The 25,279-nt window shown below is 41.3% G+C and overlaps 2 protein-coding genes, 3 long non-coding RNA genes and 2 pseudogenes across 5 annotated transcripts; 4 read left to right on the forward strand and 3 right to left on the reverse strand.

The window, feature by feature from the left end:
- Positions 1 to 292: 292 nt before the first annotated feature.
- Positions 293 to 1,489, forward strand: LOC124322616. Its single transcript, XM_046784288.1, has 3 exons — positions 293 to 545; positions 608 to 904; positions 1,017 to 1,489. Exons 1-3 carry the CDS (start codon positions 293 to 295, stop codon positions 1,487 to 1,489), a joined length of 1,023 nt encoding a protein of 340 aa, XP_046640244.1.
- Positions 1,490 to 4,398: 2,909 nt separating this feature from the next.
- LOC124329333 lies at positions 4,399 to 7,487 on the reverse strand. Its single transcript, XR_006916749.1, has 7 exons — positions 7,370 to 7,487; positions 5,674 to 7,296; positions 5,327 to 5,595; positions 5,139 to 5,253; positions 4,930 to 5,067; positions 4,714 to 4,865; positions 4,399 to 4,648 (listed from the first exon to the last, which is right to left on the reverse strand). It is a non-coding gene; the product is annotated as an uncharacterized LOC124329333 (long non-coding RNA).
- Positions 7,488 to 7,575: 88 nt separating this feature from the next.
- Positions 7,576 to 8,116, reverse strand: LOC124329339. The gene is made up of 3 exons (XR_006916751.1): positions 8,014 to 8,116; positions 7,904 to 7,953; positions 7,576 to 7,837 (listed from the first exon to the last, which is right to left on the reverse strand). It is a non-coding gene; the product is annotated as an uncharacterized LOC124329339 (long non-coding RNA).
- A 3,343-nt stretch (positions 8,117 to 11,459) lies between these two features.
- On the forward strand, positions 11,460 to 13,744 carry LOC124322632 (annotated as a pseudogene).
- A 706-nt stretch (positions 13,745 to 14,450) lies between these two features.
- On the forward strand, positions 14,451 to 18,309 carry LOC124352071 (annotated as a pseudogene).
- LOC124352146 lies at positions 15,557 to 21,296 on the reverse strand. Its single transcript, XR_006921456.1, has 2 exons — positions 21,106 to 21,296; positions 15,557 to 15,694 (listed from the first exon to the last, which is right to left on the reverse strand). It is a non-coding gene; the product is annotated as an uncharacterized LOC124352146 (long non-coding RNA).
- A 3,085-nt stretch (positions 21,297 to 24,381) lies between these two features.
- Positions 24,382 to 25,038, forward strand: LOC124322700. Its single transcript, XM_046784294.1, has one exon. The coding sequence runs from the start codon at positions 24,382 to 24,384 to the stop codon at positions 25,036 to 25,038; it is 657 nt and encodes a 218-aa protein (XP_046640250.1).
- Positions 25,039 to 25,279: the final 241 nt, after the last annotated feature.

The following is a 25,279-nucleotide window of genomic DNA, read 5'->3' on the forward strand; positions in this document are numbered from 1 at the left end:
AACTATTTAGATGCCGTTTTGCCCATTAACCGCCAACTCGTGATGTTCTTGGCCGGGTCCGGAGGAACAGGAAAATCACGCGTCATCCAATGCTTAAAAGATTTCGCTCAGCGCTGGCATTCCGTGGCATCCACCGTCATCAGTGCTTCCTCTGGCGTAGCTGCTATGCTCATTGGAGGATGCACCCTCCACTCCACATTGGAGATTGGCATTCGAAGAGAGCCCCGAAAACCCACTCAACAACATCGACGCCTGGTCAGAAGTGGGAGGTTTGTTCATCGATGAATTCAGCATGGTGACATCATACATGATGGGTCTCATCGACACGTATCCACTGAGGCAATTAAAAGGCGAACCCGACAAACTCTACGGTGGTGTTCACCTCATCTTTTGTGGCGACTTCTACCAACTTCCAGCCGTCGACAGTGGCACCATTTACTCCAACGTCAATGCCACGGCAGGTGTTAATACCATCCGAGTATCGAACGGCCGGCACACTTGGAAAAAGTGCCTCACCGACGTCATAGAACTCACCAAATCCACAGGCAACAAGACCCGAAATGGGCATCAGCCCTCGAAAATTTTTGGGTCGATCAACCTCGTCAAGATGACATCGATTTAGTTTCCAGCAGGTACATGTTCGATGACCTCCATCCCATACCCAGTCCACCAAAATTTACCATGACGGCCTTCCCTTTCAATGATATTCGCGAAAAAGCCCTGAGTAACTGCGAGCAACGGCTCCATCAAAAACTCCCCAATTGCAGAAACCCTGACTACTGGCGTACCCACGACATCTTGCTGGTTAAAGCCTTTGTCAAACCCTCCAAAACATCCAACCCCATGACAGAGACCAAAATAGAAGCCATCCGTAATCTAGGCTCCAAAAAACTAGGTCGGTCAGGCAACTTGTACTGTATCGTCGACGCACCATACATCGTCACAAACGACGCCGACGTTTCCAAAGGAGTAGCCAACGGAACGCTAGCCTTACTTCAGGATTGTCTTGAAACCAGGATGCACCATCACCTTACACGAACTGAAAAACGGAAAAAGGGTGCCTACCGTCTACGCCAACGATGTACAATGTCTCTTATTTCAACATAAAAATTCTACATGGAACAACGTCTCTCCTTTCACCAGCATACCCAAAGGCTGGTTCCCGGTCGTCCCTTCCACCAAATCCGTCGAATGCAATTTCAACGAATTCTACCGAACCCAAATTCAGATGCACCAGTTGCCGTGCGTCCTATCCTTAGTTTTGACTGGACACAAAACGCAAGGACTCATCACCGACTCCATAATTCTAGCTTGCCTGGCCCCCAAAGATAAATCAGGAGTCAGTGGATGGCTGTACATAATTCTTTCAAGGGTCAAAACCATCGAAGGATTGTTTCTAAGGGAAAATATCGAAAAAAAACGGCCAAATACGTCGCAAGATCTGACGTTCAGCAAGAAATGCATCGTTTGCGAGCCATCAACCTTCTAACTGTCCAACTTTTACGATCAGCTCGAGCGCTCCATCGCTCATAGACGCCACTTCCCTACTATAAACAAAGCTACCCCAAGATCCTGTTCTCTAACTTCCATCATTTCTTAATCATCATAGAAAACTTTCACGTCGTATTAATACACGTATTTCAAACGTATTCGTCCACAATAACGTGTGACACATCTCTCTCGTATCACATAGCTCTATATATTTCTCCAACCAGGCCGTCTTTCCCACAACTCCTCCCATCTCCACTTCTATGTTCCTCAATGACCTTCCGCAAAACAACCAAAAAATGCAACTAGCACTAAATAATGTGCGACGCACGAGTATTTGCACACTCCTCACACGCACATTAGTGCCTCTTTCAGCTGACACACTGATTCCTTCCGGTCACAACAAACCCCGATCACAACTAAGGAAAAATTTAACCGTCACTACATTTGAAATTTTTTCCAAATTTCGCTTTCATAGGACTTGACTTATATCCAGTATATATAAATATAGCCACACCGATGGAACTTAAGTTTACACCTATCCTTCCTTTGATAGAAAAAATCTAAAAAAATCAGCTCATTGCTACCTATAATGGCTACGGCCAAAAAAAAATTCATTGCGATCCGACGAAAATTGGATTTTTCGGATCGCCGAGAATAAAAGCCAAACTCCATAAGGTTTTCTCTCTCGCGCGCGCGTTCCCAAACTTAAGCTGGGTACTGTATATATGTGTTCTGAAAACGCCATAATCTGAAATAACTTCTCACATATCGGTATCATATTTTGTAACATTTTGCTAGTTAAATTTGAGTATCTGAATTGTGAACTTTAAAAATCATTTATTATTCTTAAAGTTCACATTCAGAACCATTTTTAAAAAGAAAATTTTACAAAGTATGTGTATGCAGTGCGGTAATCAATTGATTTATGGCAATTTCGCAAACGTTGAACGCAGGTGTGGTGTTGAAGGAATGTGACAGAAATGTTCTCCGCGGTGAAATGCTTTGGAAGAAAAAGAAACATATATTATTAACATTCATGCACAAAGTTAAACAAAAATTTGCCTGACCCGACTTTAACCGGTGCCGTTATCCAGGTCGGGTTATTTCTAACCCATATATGCCGACCCAGTTGGGAGATTTTTCGCCTCTCGTCCAATGCGACCCCGTCCAGCTTGGTCTAGGCCACAACCCTTTAAACAGCCTGGTCTGTTAATTAATTTAAGACAAAAAATTCATAAACTTTTCGAAACGAAAAACAGGAAAAATTACTTTTTTTAAGGATTCAAATAACGAACTGTGACGACTCAGCGATGATCTGCTACAATTATTTACTAAAATCAAAATTCGGATTTATTTGGTTGCAACACCATCACAGATGAACAGTAGAAATGGAATGAACTGGCTGCGCGGATTATTCTGACGTTTTTGTATCGTTTCTCTCTAGAAAGGAATTGATAAAAGCAAAACGCGAGGCTGCCGATGTTTACGCCATAGATACGTTTTCTCCGAATTGTTTATACTCTATTTTTTTTTTCTTGCTATTAGTGATTTCGTTCCTCGGAAATTCATCGCCTTTGTTTTCCCCAATAGTCTTACTTTACATTGAGAACTACCATTTACCTATAGATTTACCATCTATTTATCTCATAATCTGTTTCTCTTTAATAGGTTCATTTTTTATTTCTCGGTAGTTGTAAGAGGACATGTCGAGAAAATGGAGATTATTGGGTTTTTTATCCGTTTTTTACTTAAATCCGCTTAAATCCCCCCATTGTGTGATGAAAGATTTTAACATTGATATGTCAATAAAATACTGATGCTGATTAGAAGCCGATTTATTGACTATAAAGCTAAATAGGACTTGCGCAAAATAAGCCCAAGTAAATGTGATTACATATATAGTATTTCACCCACCAAGGTTCAACTTTTGCTTTCAACTTCTGCTCCTCCAGAAATCATTTGCTGCTAGTTGAACAATAGTTCATTCGAATTTGGATTTCTCACCTTTTTATTGATGATAACACTTATTAACATCTTCCCTAAGTTAACGGCTCAGGCTAGAAAAAAAGGATGATTCGCTACCGTTCGCTACGAATGCCGAAATGAGAGACAAACTATAGCGACACACTCTTTGGGGAGAAATAATATTTACCCCATCACACTCAATTGAAATCAACACTTCTCTGCCCGGCTGGTGGTTTTGTCAGCGTCAAAGTGGCGGGCAAGAGAACGAGGGATACGGTAGGTTAAATACAACGCGAATTGGTTAATTAATTTTATTCAACGCGCGCCTATGAATAACAAAGGGAAACAAAACCGTATGGCTGCCATCTCTCAGACATCGCCTTAATTCGCCAGCACAAAGTTACAGAGAAGAAATGGAATAAAAGAAAAACACGGTTTCAATTCCGGCAGAATTCTAACAGAGGCGACAATACAGCACAATCGTTCGAGGCTTCTAGCTGAATCTCAGCGGCAAACTGAACAATCCCCTCAGGCCCCCACACCGATTTCTATATAAAGGTAGAAGAGGCGAGAAGAGGTTTGAAAAACCAGAATGAACCATGAAAATCTTTTCTTCTCCCTTTATTTTCTGCAGTCGAGCAAAGGTATTCCACGCCAACTGTGCAACAGCATATCGCACGAAATTTACAGATTCCGCAACAACAGCGCCGTCCGGATTCTAGAGCAGCGACCACCGAATGTCAAATTGTTACTTACAAAATTAAAATGTAGAACCGTTCAATAATTTTGGTAGGATGCATGTTTCATATACAAGGTGAAACATCAAACTATTCGAAAGAAAAGAAAAGCCAATGAAACCTCCCTCTGAATCTAACATTAGAAATTGAATATGTATATTAATATATATCTTTTGCAAATATGCATTGCTGAGCATTGCATGTTTGCCTCTGTTCTCCCATTCACATATGTAGGAATTCTCATCATAATTTTTTTCTTTTTAAAACATATGCCAAACGAAAAAAAATTAAATAGACACACATTTCAAATGTCGATAAATTGCAATTGCACACGACTCGGCGAAATAATTTCATTCTACGGTAATCAAATTTAAGTTTTAATTAATAGCATTAATATCAGAGGAGATGATATTTGACGCCGTCGACGCCACACCGACAGCCACCGCCCGTGTCACCTTTGCCATAAATTCCCACACTTGTCAATTCAAGCCCTTAAAAAATGATAATAATGATTGAATACCTTTGGACCCCAGCGATTTTGTTTGGTAACCCAACAGACTTCCGTCCGGCAGACGGAACAGCGGACTTAATCGCAGTCCGCCAAACGTTTCATATGGACCCCCTGACACCGCCTGACACTGCGGGCACGAAAGGGCCACTGACCAGCAACGCCTATTAAATGTCTCAAAATGATTAAAACTCAATCGAATGAAAATCCGATGGTTTTATAGTTTACATCGATCATTTCTTTGGTCCACCTCCTGGCGTCCTCGTCCGTCTCGGCACTTTGGTTGACTCGATCCTGAAATTCTTGCACTTGGCGCCTTCGTGAATGGCCTGGCTGGTGATGAGGCAGTTGCTCTTGCGACAGCGACTGGCAGCGGCAGCAAAATCGACAATTAGAACGTTGGAATCAATTGAAATCCAATGAAATAAAAAAAATACATTTATGATTTCAAGTTCCTGTAGGATGGCGTCACAGGCGTAATTGTCGTCGTGGTACGGGCATGTCACCGGTCACTTCATCTCTGAATTCAATCAGGTGAGCCAAAAACAATCCCTGTGACATCAATTGAAAATGGAATTCAATTAATTCAAAATTTCATCAATTGTAGGATGTTTAGTATTACTACCTGCAGAAATTGTGGGGACATTCCCTCAGGGTGACGCCCACGCCCGCGGGAACGGTCATCAAACGGACGAACCGGACAATCGAAAGTGTCGGCGTTGGTTACGACGTCGCTAGTCCAGTGCGCAGGTCCACCACTTTCGGCTTGGTTACTGCCGGAAGTTGAACCATCGGCCGTTGATTGACAGCGCAAGCCTCGTGTCGCTGGGTTGACCAAAATGCAGCAGCTGGGGTAGATCCAGCCATCCACAGGATCCGATCCGCCAGTCTCCACTATCAACTCATCCAAATGTCATTCAAATGAAATCCACAGGAATAAAAAATCAAAATGGATTTATTTGTTGTTTTTACCTTAATCAGACTCCGCCAGTTGCTGTTCATCCGTTGCGATGTTGTTGGTTGTTGTTGTTAGTTGAGGGTCTTTGATCTTGTTAGCAGGTTGCTGGTTGATGGTGTTGTTTGGCCGTCGCTTCCCAAGTGCTGTACCGATCCTCCTCGTAATTTGTAAGACTTCCGGGCTCCGTTGTTGGTCGAATGTGGCGCTGGGTCGGGACGGGCTGGTTCACCTTGAGCTGGACCGGGTTGAGGCGAAGGTTGGCTGATTTTAAACTTAGGAACTGGCGCCGGATTGTTGAGAACGTACTAGCCTTCAATCCTGGTCGATCCACCGGGACTGACGGCCGACGAATAATTGGAGCGGATCGTGTTCGATTCTGACGGGTGGAGGTTGTGGTGACTGGCCAACAAACCCATCGCCTAGCTGTTGCACTCGTACGTCACCGGAGGAAGAAGGGCATTGGTGAAGAAGAGCCGCAACCTTCCATTATTTTGATCGCGACGCTGCGTTGGCGGATATGAGTGCTGATGTAAGGTGATGCAATTGGCTTATTCCGCGTTGCTTCCGTGATTCCGGCCACGTTTGTACCAGCACGGCTCGAGCGAAAGGGTCATTATGCCAGAGTTGGAATCCATCGTGGTTGGAAATCATCGTCGAACCGGTGGTGGAAGCTTCCGCTTGTTGCGGCTGCTTCTTGTTGGAAGAATCCAGCGGACGGAGGACTCTGCCTTCTACTTTGAGGATGTCGTTGATTTTGAGCGGACAGTCGTCCAATTTGTTTTGCTGATACCGGCGAACAGTTTCACTTTGCTATTCTCGCCCAGCAGCAAATTGCAGTTCAGGTCGTTGCCTCACTTGTTGTTGCTCTCCTCCGGAGGACAAGCTTCAGGCGGAGTCGATTCCATCAGGTCGGGTAGCGCCGCCGTCGTCACCGGATAAGGAGCGACGATGTTGAAAGTCTTGGTCGGAATCTACTGATCTGGAGGCGAAGCCGCTTTTCTCTTTCCCGGCACGTGAGTGAATCCGCTGAATGCGACCAAACTGGATTGGTTGTGGGTGGAATGGCGGGACGAGGTGCCGGGCTCTTTTTTTCTTGGCCGTCGACTTGTTAGTCTGCGACAGCCTTTTGTCGTTGCACTAGTCCTGCTCCTCGTAACTCGGCTGGATTTGATCCATCTGCTTCATCTGAGTCTCCCACTGGGTCCGCATGACCCGGATGACGTCGCCCTTGATGTTGTTGTGGAGATGGTGGTGGCTGCTGCCTAGCACTTTGTCGCTGGACTTGTTGTTGAAGGCCATCAGTCCGTACTTGCGCCGGAGGGTCAGGGCCGCCCCCGGATCGTTGTTGACCGTTGTCTGGATGAAGGAGAAGCTGTTGGTGCTGAGCCAGTCGCTGGATCCCGTCATGGGATCCATCGCCATCGCCGGATGACGACCGAACTATTTTCGACGCTGTGCGACCGGCTGCCAGCGCCACCGCCGTGAACAGTCGAGAACCGGATGGAGGCCGGATGGATCCGCCAGTTGCAGCTGTTGACGATTGCTGTTGCTTCTCTGGAACCAGCTTTAAGCGGTAACTTAACAAGGGCTTAACAAGGGCAACGAATGTAGGCTTCACCATGTGTAATCAAAACCTCCTACAGGTAAGTGTTAAATTATATTTCACCTTTTAAAATTGATTAAGAAGAGTAAGCATGCCTTTGGACTTACTTGGACGATGAGAGATTCTAAATTTGAGAAGGCATCATTGGCATGTTTTCTGAAAACTGTGTCACAAGAATCTTTCTTGCATAAGTATCCACATTAGCTGCATCCTATTTGATTTTCTGAGCCAGTTTTGAGCTAGAATGCCAACTTGAGAGGTTATGTCAGTCGATCCCAAAATAAAATCTTCCACTTGGGTGAGGTTTCCAGGACTTACTTGAAATTGGAGAGACCAGTCACTTTTGGATCCATTGTAAATTTCAATGCAGTAGTGCTTGCTGACTACATCACATGCAAAGTTCTCAAAGTGACTTTTGTTAAAGACCACCGATTCCAACCTCTTAGCTCCATACACCCCAACATCTTGACGACACTATGTGTTTTGAAGTAATCTCTTGAAGCAAAAAGGACATCTTGCTCTTAATTGGTAAAAAATATCCCCTCGACCGAAAAATCGCAGGGTAGGGCATGTATCTGAAACAAAAGCCATAGGCAAGTAAATTTTATTTGAATCAGCTGTTTCATTTCACTCTTGCTCACCTCTGGAAGATTTCCATAGAAACTGATAAAACCTTGTTCATGGGGGATTTCTAGACACCAAGTGTGAATTTAGATAATCAACAAGCTTGTCGAGGGATTATAATAATTACCTGGTAATACATTTGTAGAATCAGCCATGATTCCCATGACGTTACTTATTTTCAGTATTTTGCTTCTCTGTGTTTTTCTTGTTTAGCCGCGCGTTGTAAAAATTCTTGTCAAGAAAACCGTGTTGCCAAATTAGATTTGTAAATCGGACTTTTTTTTTACTTTTCTTTTCATGTTTTTTTTTTTTATCTTTTTTCTTTTTTTTATTTTAAATGGGATCAACTCAGATTAGACTAATAGCGGAGCATGTTGCAAAAATGAACAAGATTAATCCGTTATCACTGTTTTCCTGTCTGGCTGTCCCTTATACCAGAAGTTCATTATGCGTTTTTTGCTATCTTACAAAAATCTTATTATATTTATCTTATTATATGTCTTATTTATTAAGTTATTAGCTCCTCCATTAGCTCCACTACATATCTATTTTTTTGCTATTTGCGACTTTATACTACTTTTGCAAAATAGAAATTTCATTTGTTCGATTCTGATCATATTTTAGAAAATGCTAATTGAAGCTAATTATTGCAGAGTAATTTTCTCAAAAAGGAAGTCGGCTGAGTAGGCCTAATGGAGAGTGACATAAACTCCAGCCTATTCATACAAGGGAGATAGATCCTTTACTATAGTGTTAACTCGATTACGTTTGACGAATTGTTAACCGGATTTTGCAAATTGGTTTCGACAGAAGTTGCAGCAATTATTTGCTCTTCTTTTTAACAGTCAGGATACAGGTGGATTGACCGTTCCGTTAACGTTCGCAGATCAGATTGCTTCCAGTGAATTTCGCGGTATTTCGCCAAAAATTTTGACCGGATCTAACACAAGAAATTTTGGAGCAACTTCCTCATTAAAAAAAAAATGTTTTGATGTGTTTACTGATGTAATTGACTTTTCCAGCGATTCAAGGACCTTTAGGACGGCCGTCGGAAGGAGAGCAGAGAAATTTCGTGCAATAATTTCCGGCGTCAGTTGTAATGCAAACAATTTTATTGTCTGAAATAGGTTTTAAAAGATGTCGAGTAGGTTCGACCACACGATTGGGTAAAGATCTATAGAGTTTGATTGAATTGAATTGGTTGTTCAAGATGGTCCTGTTGATGACCTTAGCCGGAACTGCACCGTCATTCTAACGGACTTCTATTGATTTGTCGTTATCGGTATTATCTAATTCATAAAAAAAAACATGTTAATTCAATTTCCTATGCATTATTATTTCATTTTCTAACGGAATGAATGCTACTTTCCGTTTCAGCGTCGTCGATTTTGAGAAGGATTATTCTTAACACTCGTCGACCTTATAAGTTCGTATTCTTATAATCGACGATCTAATACGGCCACAAGTGTACAAATCTAACCTTAACTAGTAATATCACTCTCTGATGCACTACGGTAGACAATTATCAAAACGGCCGATCAATAAAGATGCAGTGGATTTAATTTGACTTACTTTGATCAGGACTGAACGAAATCCTACGCGGTTTCTTATTGAGAAGCGATCGCTCCAGCTGAGCCTCACGACCTCACGATCGGCACGCATCCCTAAAAAGAACAAAATAAATCTTTAGACATAAGAAATTTCAAGGAATGGCAGGGCATAATTACTTGCGAAAGAAGCGACCAGGTTTTCGTAAAATGACGTTAGCGGGGCTTTAGCAACTCTGTAGACATTGGCGAGGTAAAGTTGCGCTCGACGTCTATCATGTGCCAGGCGACCTCGATGTTCGTCGTTCGCCACCAGTGGGATTGCCATTTCAGAAGAGTTGATGATTTCAACAGCAAAACGATGAGAAAAATAAAAAAGACGCGATGGCCGACAGCTGACAGTCTGTCATTTGCTGGTGGTTTACTTTGACGAACAACAATTTGTCGTCCATGTTTTCTCGCCAAAAGATTCTGCGGCAAGTTGTTATCAAAGACGGTGGTAGTGAACGAGGAAGATATTTCCTGAAACACTCGGATGCTCTTTAAAATTAGAACTCGGCGAGATTGAGTAACTCATGCAAAACTGGAATTTCGAATTCTCCCGCCAGTTTCTTGTTTACATCAATTCGATATCATGAGGGATTCCGCATTAGGTCGTTTTTGACGTTCGACTTTTGGCCAGCACAGGGACTCCCCATCATCATCACACACTCACAGACACATTAAAGTTTACACTAATCACTAGATTTTCACTCGGAGGTTTTTGGAGCTAATAGGAATAATCGAGAAGAAGCAAAACAAAAAAAAGCCCATTTAGAGAGAGATCAAGAATTCGAAAAGAAGTAGAAAATATTGAGAATTGCAAGCAGATTTTATATACGTGTGCATGGAATCAGAAATTTTTCAGATCAGATTATGCAGATTAAAATTTTTTTATAGATGATTGAATGATTGCGATTTTTTGCTTGATAATAATCGAACATGATTTTGATTGGTAATGACTTAATAATGCCCAACAATGCGAATTGCGATCCAGGCAATACGCGATAATTTTCCGCTTGTTTAAGCGAAAATTTTCCGACTATTACTCCGATTTCATTCAACTTGATGAATCAGGAATATAGTCGAAAAGTTCTCAGTTTCCATAGTCGGATTGAATTGTGTGTATCTAGTATCTAGTGAGGAATAACAATTTAATCAGCTTTCATGCAAATTTGATGTTTGATTAAACTAGGTCATGCATGCATATATTTTTTGCTGAAATTTCAACATGCGCATTGTTTGACACGCAAATTAAAAGGAGAAAAGGTTTAAGCTGTTGGTTCCATTATTTACCTGTTTAACTTTAACCATCCCAACAAAAAATAAAGCATTTGAAAATTTTTGGTGTAACAATTTTTCATGAAATACTTCTCCTTGATTGTACATGCTGGAAAAATTACTCTGCAATTAGCTTCAATTAGCATTTTCTAAAATATGATCAGAATCGAACAAATGAAATTTCTATTTTGCAAAAGTAGTATAAAGTCGCAAATAGCAAAAAAATAGATATGTAGTGGAGCTAATGGAGGAGCTAATAACTTAATAAATAAGACATGCAATAAGATACACATAATAAGATATTTGTAAGATAGCAAAAAATCCACAATGAACTTCTGTCATAAGGGAAAGCCGGACTGGGAAAACAGTGATAACGGATTAATCTTGTTCACTTTTGGAACATACTCCGCTATTAGTCTAATCTGAGTTGATCCCATTTAAAAAAAAGAAAAAAGAGAAAAAAAAAAGACAGAGCTATGGACATGAAAAGAAAAGTCAAGAAAAAAAAGTCCGATTTACAAATCTAATTTGGCAACACGGTTTTCTTGACAAGAATTTTTACAACGCGCGCCAAAACAAGAAAAACACAGATAAGCAAAATACTGAAAATAAGTAACGTCATGGGACTCATGGCATGTATTACCAGGTAATTATTATAATCCCTCGTCAAGCTTGTTTATTATCTAAATTCACACTTGGTGTTTAGAAATCCCCCATGAACAAGGTTTATCAGTTTCTATGGAAATCTTCCAGAGGTGAGCAAGAGCAAAAATGAAATAAAACAGCTGATTCAAATAAAATTTACTTGCCTATGGCTTTTTGTTTCAGATACATGCCCTACCCTGCAATTTTTCGGTCGAGGGGATATTTTTTACCAATTAAGAGCAAGATGCCCTTTTTGCTTCAAGAGATTACTTCAAAACACACAGTGTCGTCAGGATGTTGGGGTATGGAGCTAAGAGGTTGGAATCGGTGGTCTTTAACAAAAGTCACTTTGAGAACTTTGCATGTGATGTAGTCAGCAAGCACTACTGCATTGAAATCTACAATGGATCCAAAAGTGACAGGTCTCTCCAATTTCAAGTAAGTCCTGGAAACCTCACCCAAGTGGAAGATTTTATTTTGGGATCGACTGACATAACCTCTCAAGTTGGCATTCTAGCTCAAAATTGGCTCAGAAAATCAACTTGGATGCAGCTAATGTGGATACATATGCAAGAAAGATTCTTGTGACACAGTTCCAGAAAACATGCCAATAATGCCAGATTCTCAAATTTAGAATCTCTTATCGTCCAAGTAAGTCCAAAGTCATGCTTATTTAATCAATTTATAAAAGGTGAAATATAATTTAACACTTACCCGCAGGAGGTTTTGATTCCACATGGAAGCCTACGTTGCGCCGAAAACAATTCTGAACTGGCATGGACTGCTAATAGTAAATGAAAACAAGAAAGCTGAGTTTTCATCCACAGCTGAATCAGTTCGATTACTCAATCGTCTCTATTGCGCTTCAAAAAAGAACAACAAGAAAACGCAGCTGCGCTTTCTGAAGTCAGTTTAGATCATTCCATGGCAGTTCTGGCCGCCCTAGTCAAACATCTAGACGTAATTTATCTTCACATATTCTAAACTATTTACAATTAACTACTGAAACGTTTTCTATAGCCAATGGCCGACGAAACAAACTTTGGACAGTACAGTCTACATAAGTTTGATTTTACTCAATACATGAGACTTGATTCGGCAGTATCCGCCGCCTTGCATCTGACTTCGTACGGAGCTGAAGTCTCCACCGTGGTGACGTCCAAAGCTGGAGCTCCTCGTACAATCGCTGCCCTGCTCAACAAGTGTCGAACTTCGGGTGGGCAGCAACTGTTGTCTCATTGGATCAAACAACCTCTACAGATAAAAGTAAGTGTTGGAATAAAGTTTAAAAGCAACACGTCGTATATTTAAACGAAAATCTTACCTATAATAGACAGGATTAATAGGCTACGTCTAGATGTCGTAGAAACATTCGTCAACGATGTCCAGCTAAGACAAATGATAACAGAGGATCACCTCCGACGGATGCCGGATTACCAAAGACTATAGCCAAGAAGTTACAAAAGTCTATAGCCAACTTACAAGATTTCTAATACAAGTATAAAATTCCAACCTGTTGATTAGCTGATGACTTTGAGCTCCTCCTTGACGATTTTTTCTGCTGCAGGTTGTACTTGGGCTTATTGAGTCGCTTGCCGGTGCTGGTCGACTGCTTACTGGAGAACCAGGGGGATCATGCCGCTGTTCTTATAGGCGTGCTCATCCAGCCATTACGAAATGCGAACGAAAAGCTTGTCAAATTAAGGTAGAGACAACTATAGACCTCAATCAAGCAAATCAAGGCGAGTTTATCGTCATGACCAACTAGGAGGTATACACACATTTGCATGCGCGTTATTTGCCAGGGGAATCATGAACTTAATGACTTAATTCGGCCCGCTATTAGAGTTCAAAAATGAACTAGATGATTGCGGCTCGAGAGCTGAAAAGGTCCTCTCCTGAGCGGCATCCGATCTCAAGCTGGGGACTTCCAAGAGCGTCAAATTGGAGAGCAACGCACAGATCGGATATTATTTCCGAGTCACCCTGAAGGATGAAAAGAATCTTTGCAACAACCGCAATTATACCATACAATTGATACTAATAAAAACGGCGTACGATTCCGGAATTCTGCCTTGGAAGAAGTCGACGAAACTTACTTGAAAGTACGCCGTGATTATGAGCAACAACAAAGTTTCAGTTGTCAGTCGCTGGTACGTATAGTTATTACAATTTATATCCCTCGTAGACGTATATGTCGGGAAATGCCTAATTTCTTATTGTTTACACGCAGTTGGATACGTTGAACCTCTGCAGTCGTTGAACGATGCCTTGTCAAAGCTGGATGTACTGACAAGTTTCGCCGTATGTTCAATTAGCGCTCCAATTCGGTACGTCAGACCGTAAATCTTGGAGAAAGGATCGGGGAGCACTGAACTAATTCAAGTCAGACATCCGTGCATGGAACCCCAAGACGGAGTTAATTTCATTCCCAACGACAACATCTTTCACAAAGGTAATCAAATGATTAAATGCTGTGCACAAACAAGCTTGTTAGGTCTTTATTTATGCGACTTTTGTATATAAATCTAGATGAGCATCGTTTCTACATTATTATCGGGCCATTTTAGCTGGAGTTGGAGCTGGTGATTACCATCGCAAAGGCAAATCAATTTTCATGGCTGTAATGATTGAGACTGCCAACATCACCCGAGTAATTCACGTACATCACATACAATATCGACAAGTTAAATCATTTTCATCCACAAAATTACAAAAAAAATGTCTCATTCCGAATAAAAAATCACAGAGAAATTTAAAACTATTTTAAATTCTGCTACTATGTCAGGTTTGTAAAAATGAGGGTTCGTAACGACAACCATTAAACTCAAATTCAATTTAAAATTTTGTGTGGCGGAAAGATCAACCGCAAGCAGTGGCTATGGTCAGCGCATGGTATACTTGTACGGTCGTATATATTAGGATCCGCTAATAAAATTGTTAAAGATTAACGCCGAGGTTGCGAGTTGGAGCCTCGCTTTCTGGAACAACAACTTTGGCTTTTTGCTTAATCTTAGTTTGATTGATTTCCTTCCAGCGAGTTATAATTATAGGTCGGCAGTGAAATCGATTTGTGCAAGAAAATACATTTAACTCTTATGCAATACGCTCAGTTATAGCAAAATATAGGCTTGGCAGTTCTGCTTTTACTTGGCTCTTAATATAAACACAACTTTAACTGGCAACGCCTCTAGACAAGGAAGGGTTTATAATCAATCGTAATTTCAAGAGTAAGTGGATGCTACAACCGTGTAGATGCATACGAAGTCAAAAAGGAATCATTGGGTTATTTATAGTGTCCTGTTTTAGGCTGAGTTGTAAACCTTGGCAATTGTAGCTGGACTGGAAAGCCGGAAGCTACAGTCAATATTCAATAAATGTTTCCAAAGTTGTTTTCGCTGAACACTACGCACAGTACGCAGTGGTTAAATTCCCAGACAGCAGTCTAGGTTAAGGGCAGTCAAGTGGGGGGTCGCGGCTGCTGCGTTCCGGCTGTGTAGCACAGTCAGACAGTGATCGAGTTCGAAACGATACAGACGTTTATTATTATTATAGACTGTACTGAGCTTTGTCGAAAAAGAGTTGTATTACTTGACTCATTTACTGGTTCAAATTTTAAATTCTACAGTGCTCGTTTGTAATATTGTGATTGGAATAATTGAATTATTATTGCAATTGGTGTGAAATCAGTCAAATAAAAGAGAATTTAGAAGCCAATTGATCTTCTATCACTTTCTTATTGAGGTTAAGTTAGCATATAGAGAAATGGCAAGCCAAACAACAAGACTTGCCGTTTCCATAGCAAACGAGTGCACCGAAATCACATATGAGAACCAGATGAAAATGTGCAAATTACCTTTAGAAAATAACTTTGACTTTTCGGAGGCGTCCTCCAACACTGTCAGGCGATATTCTTATGGCCCATCTAACCCACCGGGGAGTGACAGGAGCAAAACGGTTTTACTGATGGGAGGAACCGGATCGGGAAAGACGACGTGGATCAACGCCATGATCAACTATGAGCTGGGAGTCGAATGGGCCGATCCTTTCCGCTTTAGACTCGTCGACGAGGTTCTCCAAGGAGGGTCACAAGCTCACAGTCAAACCCAAGATGTCACTGTCTACCACCTTCACTACCGAGATGGATTTCAAATTCCATTTTCGCTGACTATCGTCGACACGCCGGGATTCGGAGACACTGAAGGAATTGAGCGAGACCACAAAATCACAGAGGCCGTTGCGAAACTCTTCAGAGATGAAAATGGCATCCAGGTAAGCAGTTCGTTAACGACGTAACTTCAGTGAGAAAAAAAACAAAACAAACAAACATTTCATTTAAGCATTTGAATTAAATACGATTAAATATAATGTATAAATATTGATGTATCAAGTAATTGGATGCAGTCGGCTTCGTCGTCAAATCGTCTGATGCCCGTCTAACTCCTTCACAAAGTCACATTTTCGAATCGGTCATAGGTATTTTCGGCCGTGACGTTAAAGAAAACGTCCGTTTCCTAGCCACTTTCGCCGACGGAAAGCGACCGCCGCTTGTCTTAGGAGCGATCAAAGAGGCCAAACTTGCCTGTCAGACGGATTCCAGCGGATTGCCGTGCTATCAAAAGTTCAACAACGGCGCCATTTACGTCAGCAATCAAGATGAAGAGGACGAGTATTCACCCATCGATTGGAGAAACGGAATGAAGAATTTCAAGGAGTTTTTCGACGAGTTATCAAATATGCCAACCAAATCGCTGCATTTGACCAGAGAACTCTGGGTATTTACCTATTATGATATTATTTTTTTTTTTTAGAAAACTATATAAGTCGAAGTAGGAAACACCATTGTGTCATCGCGACTGGCCTATCGTTGTCTGCTGTGCTGCAAAGAATCGGCCATTAGGGTTTTATAAATAGAATTGCAGCGCGGAAGGAAAAGCGGATCAGTGCTGCTATTTCGATTTTGTTTACTTTGGCACACAACAGCTCTGCATTTCTTTCTTTGTTTTGATCGACTTTGTCGTGCCAATTATTAGACGTACTTGACTTGCATCAATCGTCACTTTATGACAACTGCGCCACAGGTTCTTATAATAGCTGACGTTGCGGAAATCGATTCAAACGTTTCTGTAGGTTACGTCAGTTACGGTACGGTAAGAATAAGAAAATGGAATTCATAAGTTCCATGTGATGCCATTCCGTTTTCACGCGGCCATTACGAGAACAAGCAGCACACGAAAGACAAATTGCAAACTAAGATGAAGGCAAATGACATAATCATTATACGTTATTGTCAGATTTCGATCGGGCGGAAAAAGACGCACCATTTTTTACATTTACTTAATTTTTATTTTTAGGAAACGGCCAACAACAGTGCACGTATGATTTACCAAGGTGCCACGGCATCTGCCAGTGCCATAAGTCACATGAGAGCTACACTGGGAATAATCGACAAGATTTGTCGAAATCTACTAGAACTGAAAGGAGACGTCAAGGAATTTCAAATGAAATGCAATTTCGCCAAAACAGTGGGAACAACGTCCAATGTAGCCGGTGCCGCATTGGGTGTAGGTAAATTAAAAAGCCCCTGCGTATACTAATCAAAGTATAGCTAATTTGTACTTCCGCTGACAAATTAATTGTCATCCCTATTTTTCTCAAAAATCAATAAGGTGGAGTTGTTATGGCTCCTTTCACTGGTGGAGCTTCTCTAGTGTTGACTGTTTCTTCGCTGAGTGCCACTGCGGGCGGAGTGGGCATCAATTTGACCACGGATTCCATAAACCGAAAAAAGACCGAAAAATATCTCGAGACCATCAACGATCTGCTTTCCGATTTAAATCAGCGCTGCGAGGAACTAGACGCTATTCTGGACAATTATAGGACAGCCGTCAGTGGGTTGGAGCAGAGCCATGGATTGAATGAAGGCATGTCGGCTTACATCATCAAAAAATTTGCCCTAGACTACAAGCGAATTTTGAGTGTCACTGGAAGTGTGGCCGCCTTCAAAGCAGCGATCGACCTGAGCCGAACAATCGAAATCGCCACATCCATCGGCACGTTAACTACAACAGCCACAGGAGGCGTGTCATATGTCATCACGCGTTCGATGGGCGAGCTCACCGCAGTCGAACTAGCAGCCATCAACAATTTGGGAAAGGTCGTCTTGGGTAGGACGACCGCCATCTTCAGAGTTTTTACGAATACTATGATTGTAGTTAACATTGGTGTCGTCGTGTTTGATATCTATTCACTGGTAAAGGACTGGAAGCGCAATCATCCGGCAGTCGAGGCCATCGACGACGCCATTGAAAAATTAAACACAGCCAAAACTGAGATCGAAAATAACCTGTCTATCATGGAATGATTACACTTGTCAATCTCTCGAATTTTCCTCTATGATAAATCACAATTTAAAAAACGTATTTCAATTCTTCAAGATGCTGATAAGTGAAAAAATACTCACCATAAAAAACTACTCCCCACTTAATTAACTCGCATTAACTCTATTTAGGCATTTAAACGCTAAACATTGATTCGTTTTTCGGACATTACGATTCGTTTTAGTGATTCAGAACCCACATGTCCTGTTGCGCCCACAAACCAAGAGTAGACGAAATTCGAAAGAAAACCGCAAATCAGTCTGAAACAGCAAACTAAGACCATCGAGGAATTGCTCCCCCACTGCCTGGATCAACAAACTGAAAGAGTCCTTTTGAGGTTGCAAAGGAAATGCGGAAAATTCTAAGTGCTCGCTATGCAGGACCTAGAGATGGGCAACGCTCTCCAACGGGCAAACTCTGGCCGAAAAAACGAATATAGCAAATAAAAGCAAAAAACTATAGTCTGTTAGAATCGTAAGAATAAAAAAAAAAAAAAAAACTTTCGTTAAAGTCCCGCTTCGACGCACCTTTCAAAATGTTCAAATTTTCTTTTCAACTTCATAAAGTGTCACCCTTGTTTGTTTTGTTGCAGTAGCGTGTTAGATATAATTGCAATAATTCAGAATTTCAAATTTTTTGTTATAATACAAGTCACATTGATACGTAAAAACAAATCTGACAAGATTCAAATTGGTTTCCAAGTCTAATAACCATAGTTAGCGCTCCCACTCGAATCAATTCGCGTCCAAAATCACAATTCGAACTGAATTGCTTTTTTGAAAACGCAATTCGAGTTGAATATGAATTGATTCAAATTGCCAGAAACTCAATTCGAATCCATTCGAATGGAATTCGAATCGATTCGAATGAAATCACGAAAAAATCTAAAAATTCTTTTTTTAAATTAGGCAAGAAATATTACACAAAAACATCCATAATTTTAACTGTTTAATTAATTGCAGTAGAATATCACTTAAATCGACTGGATTTAGTGATTATTCAATTATTATAATAGAATATTTGTTCGTTTAAAAGAACCCAAACAATACCCATCCCCTTCGTTTATCGAAACGAAGAGGTGGCACATCTAGCGGTCGAAATTGAAACTAAAAATATCCAAACTTTGCAAAAATTTTGTCAAATTCGACACGAATTCACCCAAATATTCGTGAATATTCACAATGAATATTCATGAATCTGGAAATGAATATTCAGGTAAATTTCCATGAATATTTACCCAAAAATATTACAATTCAAATGAATATGAATTTTGATTTTTCCAATTCGAGTTGAACTGAATATTCGAAAAATCTCAAAAAACGCAATTCAAGTTGAATCGATTCGAATCAATTCGAATCGATTCGAATCAAAGGCAATTCGGGTGGGAGCGCTAACCATAGTGAGGAAATGAACAAAATTAATACTTTTTCCCCTCTTCCGTAACCAGATATTCTTAATGAATAAAAACCCCTTTGCCAAAGGTTGGGAACAACTGCTGGTAAAAAGATGAATGCTTGCTCTAAATTTGGAATACACACTACGTCATATTCTATAGATAATTTTTATTTTTAGTTCAAACTAACGCGAGTCTAGGGCAACAGTAAATTAGCGGACGAGACACAAGTTACAGTTGAAAAGGGGGGTTTTTCTAATTTTATTAACAAGCTGCATGATAAACGATGAACCCCAACTTGCCACCAAGCAAACGACCCTTTGCTAATATAACGAGAAAAAAAAAATTGTTCTAGAGAGATCGAGTGCTAGAAAGAGCTGGTGGACGCAAAGTGCAAAGAAATCCACGCAGCCCATCTGGAACGCGTATCAAATGGCTCTAACTCGTGCTGCTCGCTGGAGACAAACAGTTTCGCAAATTTAAAAGAACCAATGAAGTACGTCAGATTAATGAACAGAGTGATTTAGAAGAATCGAAAATGCCTTATTCAGTTGTCCAGCACAAAATTACAGAGGCAAATGTAGTAAAACAAAACCACGATTTCCCATCATAGAGAAGAATCTAACGTCAGGAAAAATCGATTTTAAATTTTGCTGTGACGTGGCCAAAAATTTTCGATCGATTTGTTCCGGTTGATAAAAAAAAAACGAGAACGTTAACTCGCAAGACAAACACGGGGAAGGAGAACAGCTCATCAAATTACTTTGGTGGGCAAGTCTGTTGATGCACTGCTCGCCGCAGCTCACTGCCGATTCATGATAAATTGATTGGTGATCATCGGCAATTAATTATTTTTTTTTCATAACAAAACGATCCTGATTTCAAATGAACCCAAAACTTTGCCTCTCACATTTCACACCCACATATTATTTAACTGACAAAAATCCAAACAATTTTGTAACTAAATCTTCGCTTATTTACATTAGAACCGTTAAAAGACATTGTCTCCTCTACATATAGGCCAAATTATGACAATTTTAATTATCAAAGTAGGAGAGAGCGGGGCTAGTTGGCAGGTGGGGTAAGTTGGCATTTTGCTAGTTAGACCCCTTACAGACCAAAACAAATCAAGTCTTTTACACCAAATATGAAAGACAACACCCAATTGCTCTTACAAAATTTCGAAAGTATACGACTTCCTCAACAGGAGTAATAGCAAAAAGAAAAAAAAAACGGCAAAAAGTTTTTTTTGGGCCTCTCAGCACTTTTCATTTTTCTCATAGTATAAAACTCTAAGAGTTTCAGAAAACCCAAGCAAAAAAGAATTAATGTTTGTCTAATTTTTAAAAGAAACCCGACATTTCTACATTAAAAAGTTATTTAGTTATCAATTTATTTGTTCGAAAAGCACTCTGTGGGGTTAGTTGGCAGAAATTTTGAGGGACATGTTGGCATACAGATTTCTCATGAGATGCTGAGTTGCCAGTTTTCAAAATTCGACCTAGAAATTTTGGAGCAATGGAGAATCGTCAGTTGCCAACTTACCCCGTAGGTGGGGCAAGTTGGCAGACTTTTTTTTGCAGTTTTTCTCAATTTCACAATTTCGTGTAAATGAATATTGTAAACGAATACGATCAATTCATAGAGAATTGAAATCTGAATCTGATTCATTCATTCAATTTGCAAAACCTGTGGTCAAAAAATTCAAATAAATTCACAAAAAGTGACCCTGCCAATTAGCACCCCTCTCCCCTAACTGGAAAGAAGGCGACGATCAACGACACCCAGTAATTCAACTAAATTCAAAACAAAATGGCTCGAGACGGCCGTAGGTAGCCTACACGTACACGTCTACACGAAAATGGGTTTAACTATATGAAAGATGAACTGGACCCAAGTAAAGACATAAACAATGAACGTAGTGAACAACTAACCTGTGATTGTGTGCAGTTAAACTCGGAGTGAATCACTCGAAATCGATTCTCTGGATGAATTCTTCCATCTCACGACCGATAGATGTTTTCTCGCCCTATTTTACTGTCCAGCAGGGAGTCCGTTTATGGATTTCACCAGTTGAAAGTGATGTTCGGAATAGGTTCTAACTATAAGCCGGAAAATGTGGGTTACCAGTGCAACGACCGCTCCATCTCGCGGAGATCGGGTCGTACAAATAACACAAGCGAATAAATGAAGGGGCTCGGGGCTACCCACAATTGCTGAATGTATTCTGGATTTCTAAGCTAAGAGTACATACACGAGACAAGAGTTAAACGCGGGACATACCGATATTGCCGGAAGCTGATGACACGGAAAGGAAAAGGAAGTAGAGTGTGAACACGGCACAAAAAGAACACACGGATGATAATCACACGGCGGCAGACGCGCATACACACACGGCACAATAAGCGTAAATGCGCACACAAAACAGACACGGAGGCAGAGAAATAGAAATGGAAAAGATAACTCGTAATCGGCACTGAACTGGGTTAACTGAAGAAGAATGGGGAAAAGTGAAAGGAGTCGATAAGTAACTAGCTAATCAGAAATTAGGAAGGGCTCTACGAACTAGTCGGAGAGTCGAACGAGACTAACTAACTGTTCGTCGCACATTTGCGATGAAACTTTGCATACAGCTGGGCCCATCTGGTCCAGCGACAAAGCCCTACTTACACGGCCCACCCTCTTTATGTAAGATGTAGATAAATATGGGATGAATAGATCCAGGTCGCAATTGGAGGGCGGTAGTATAGCGTAGGTATAAATTTATTCGGATCTAGGATGGGATCAAATAAAGAATATTCATCGTAGATCCACCAGCGTATATTCATTAACATACTGATTGTACGTCAAAGTAATATACCCGGGGGTATGATTTTGGTGTGATACCATTTGGTACATACACAGAATGTGCATCACAGTATAACCATATTAGGTACACAGTGGACGAAAAAGCTAAAAAATATCTCAATTTCCATTACTCCCAAACATTTGTTCCTGATATGTGTGAACAGTTGGCAAGTGGATAGAGAGGTGAGATACGGAATTGAAGGTCAGTAGTTCAAATCTCGGGGGAGACACTTATCTTTTATTTTCTTACAGAAATAATATCCAAAGATGGATGTTATTTAAGGATACTGTGTATACACAAACCGGTATATTCAAGGGACATACAAATGGTACGTGCGGGGAAGGGGAAATAAGGATAAACATGAAGCATTCCATGGATATGCTGTTTGTATCTCCCTTATCCTTGGGAGTACGCTTCAGTCATATCCATGGTACATCGCTGTGTTAGTAGGGAGGCACATTATTCACTAACATACGTGTGGTGACCATCGTATTCCATATCGGCTTCTTCCACGAATTTCTTGTGGATTAGTTGCTGGATCTCGTAGCTGTAGTCGGCGAGATCCTGTGGAGTCTTTCTTAGTCTTGCCAGCGTATTCTCCAGTCTTCCGGCGGTCACATGGAAATTTCTCTGCAATCTCCATTGATCCGTTGTCCAGGGCAATGGGGTGAAATAACGGCCATCCGGAAGTCGAGTTATCTCGTCTTCAAATCGGTCGAAACGATTGTTCGGCTCCACCGCATCCGCTCCATCCAGATTCGCGAAATTCTCTAATTTCCAAAAAAGCGAAACATCAAATTTGATTGCACTCAGCTCGTCTTCTTCCATTCTTTTGGTGTCGGAATATAACTCTGGCCCATCTGATTCATCTGAGAGTGATGATTTTTCATTCGAGCGTTGGAGACTGGAGTTTCCTGTCTCCGAGGTTGATTTTTTCGACTGGACTGGGAAAACTTTCGCTTAACTGGCGCAAGTCGTTGTGAATGATGTTACGACCTGCGAAGATGAATAATTGGATTGAGAGATTAAGTGTTTAATTATATTTTGACCAGTTTTGAATGATGTTTCTTTTGATGGGCCACCTAGCATTTTTCCAAATGGCGTGTTGTAGGCTCTCAGCCCGCACGGGCTTTGGATGGCTGCTCCGCTGTCTATGATCAAATTTATTTGGTCCATACCCACCAAAATTCCAGATGGATGTTCTTCTTCCGTCTGAGCTCTGTCGAATCTATCGTCTGCCAACCGCTCGTCTTTCAACCAGAGTTGCTCCGCAAATCTGGACTTGATGTACGGGCCTGTGTTTGCGATGAATTCAGATTCTAAAGCAAGAAGATTTATTATTGGGGCTCCTTGCCAGGTGCCCCGCACTTTGAATTCCACCAAATTCTTCAATTCCGGTGGACTCTTTTCCTCTTGCTGGAACACTCTGACTGAGAGACTCTCGATCTGTTTTCGCTCTAACTTAAGATCTTCTGAAATTGATTTAAGTACCCATGTTCTATGGCTTCCCTTGTCGGCGAATAGGATGGTCTTCTTTTCTCGGCCATCCGGGCCGATCACGAATACTAATGCTGTTTTTAACATAATATCGCTAAATATACTTGCACATGCTGTAGTAATGGTCGCGGCGTTTCCTGACAACGTGGAGGTGGTTGCCCCGGCTCCGGATGCATCTGAAAATCTTTTATCTTTCCGTTCACATAGAGCTGTATGATGTCGGCCGCCACATCGATTGCAATTTCTCGGTGAAGTGCAGTCTTTGTTCGCGTGACGCGTTCCAAAACAGTTTGTGCACCTTTGAAGCTCTGCGATCACGGCTTTTCTCTCCTTTAAATTCTTTGGGCATTTCGATGGCCAGTGCCCTTGGTTGCAAAATATGCAAGGTCTGCTTGCTTCTCTTGGACCTGTGTTGGAATGAGGAGAGTTATTTTCTGATTTTTTATTTGGTTTTACCTGGTTAGCCGAATTAATTCTGGCTCCCGTTGCCAACTGCGAGGCTGTAGCCGGAGGCGGTGTTGGTTTTTGTTGCGGATTGGTTTGGGCTTGTTTCGGTTTTTCTCCAACCTTCAATCTGTTAAATCTCTCCGCCGCCTCTGTCTGCTCACGGATGAACTTGAGCACACAAGACGCAAGTGCTCTTGTTCTTCTCGACCTGTCCGCGGCATTCGACACAATTGATCACCAAATACTGCTTGAGAGACTGTCCCACTGTTTCGGTCTTTCTAGCACCGCTGTCAACTGGTTCTCATCATACTTAAGCAACAGAACGCAGTCCGTCCATGTTGGTGCCTATACGTCTGCTGTCGTTCATCTTTTGTTTGGCGTATCACAAGGCTCCGTACTCGGCGGTCCACCGTTCATAATGTACGTCAAACCTTTTTCCGAGGCTACTACAACCGAAGGCGTGCAAGTTAGTCAGTTTTCTGACGACAAGCAGGCACGCTCACGTTTCGCTCTTAAGGAGGATTTCTCCTCACAGTCTCAGTGTCGCACCCGCCTTGGCTGCTGGTTTGAAAAAACCGACGCCTGGCTCACCATCAACCGCGTCCAGCTCAACATCCCTAAAAGCACACTAATCTACACATACAACCCCGGTAAAGGCTCCACAACTCGTCACATCGATTCAACCCCTCTCCAGATTGGATCGTCGCTAGTCCAGCCCTCCACAACGGCTTGTAACCTTGGTGTCATCATTGACACTCACCTGACAATGGAAGCCCAAGTCAAGAAGACCAGCAGAGCCGCCAACTTTAATCTCAGCAGGATAAACAAGATCCGTCGGTTTCTCGATTTTTCCTCTGTCAAATGTGTTGTGAATGCTTTAGTTCTTTCTCGCCTCAAATACTGCAATTCTCTCTATCTTAATCTTCCATCTTCTCTCTTGAAGCGCCTTCAGCGTGTCCAAAATGCAGCGGTTCGTACGATTTTTAATCTTCGAAAACGCGAACATGTGTCTATACACCGCCAATCTCTTCGCTGGCTTGAAATCGCTGACCGTGCTAAACTCAAAGTTGCCTGACTCACTTTTCGCTGATTTAAACGATGCTGATGTTTAGGAATTTTCCGTAATAGTCGTAGTAGGACTAGAATTCGTTGTATCTATTTTGCGCTCATCAATAACATTAGATTTATCATCAACATTGATCCTGTTATCACTGGCATTTGATGATTGCAATGTTGGATTATGCCCATCAAAATAATAGAAACTACAAACAAATACAAGACTCCCAAAAATAATCAGATATTGTGTCAAGCTTTGG

Source organism: Daphnia pulicaria, chromosome 1 (genome assembly GCF_021234035.1).
Source record: "Daphnia pulicaria isolate SC F1-1A chromosome 1, SC_F0-13Bv2, whole genome shotgun sequence".
NCBI lineage: Eukaryota > Metazoa > Arthropoda > Branchiopoda > Diplostraca > Daphniidae > Daphnia > Daphnia pulicaria.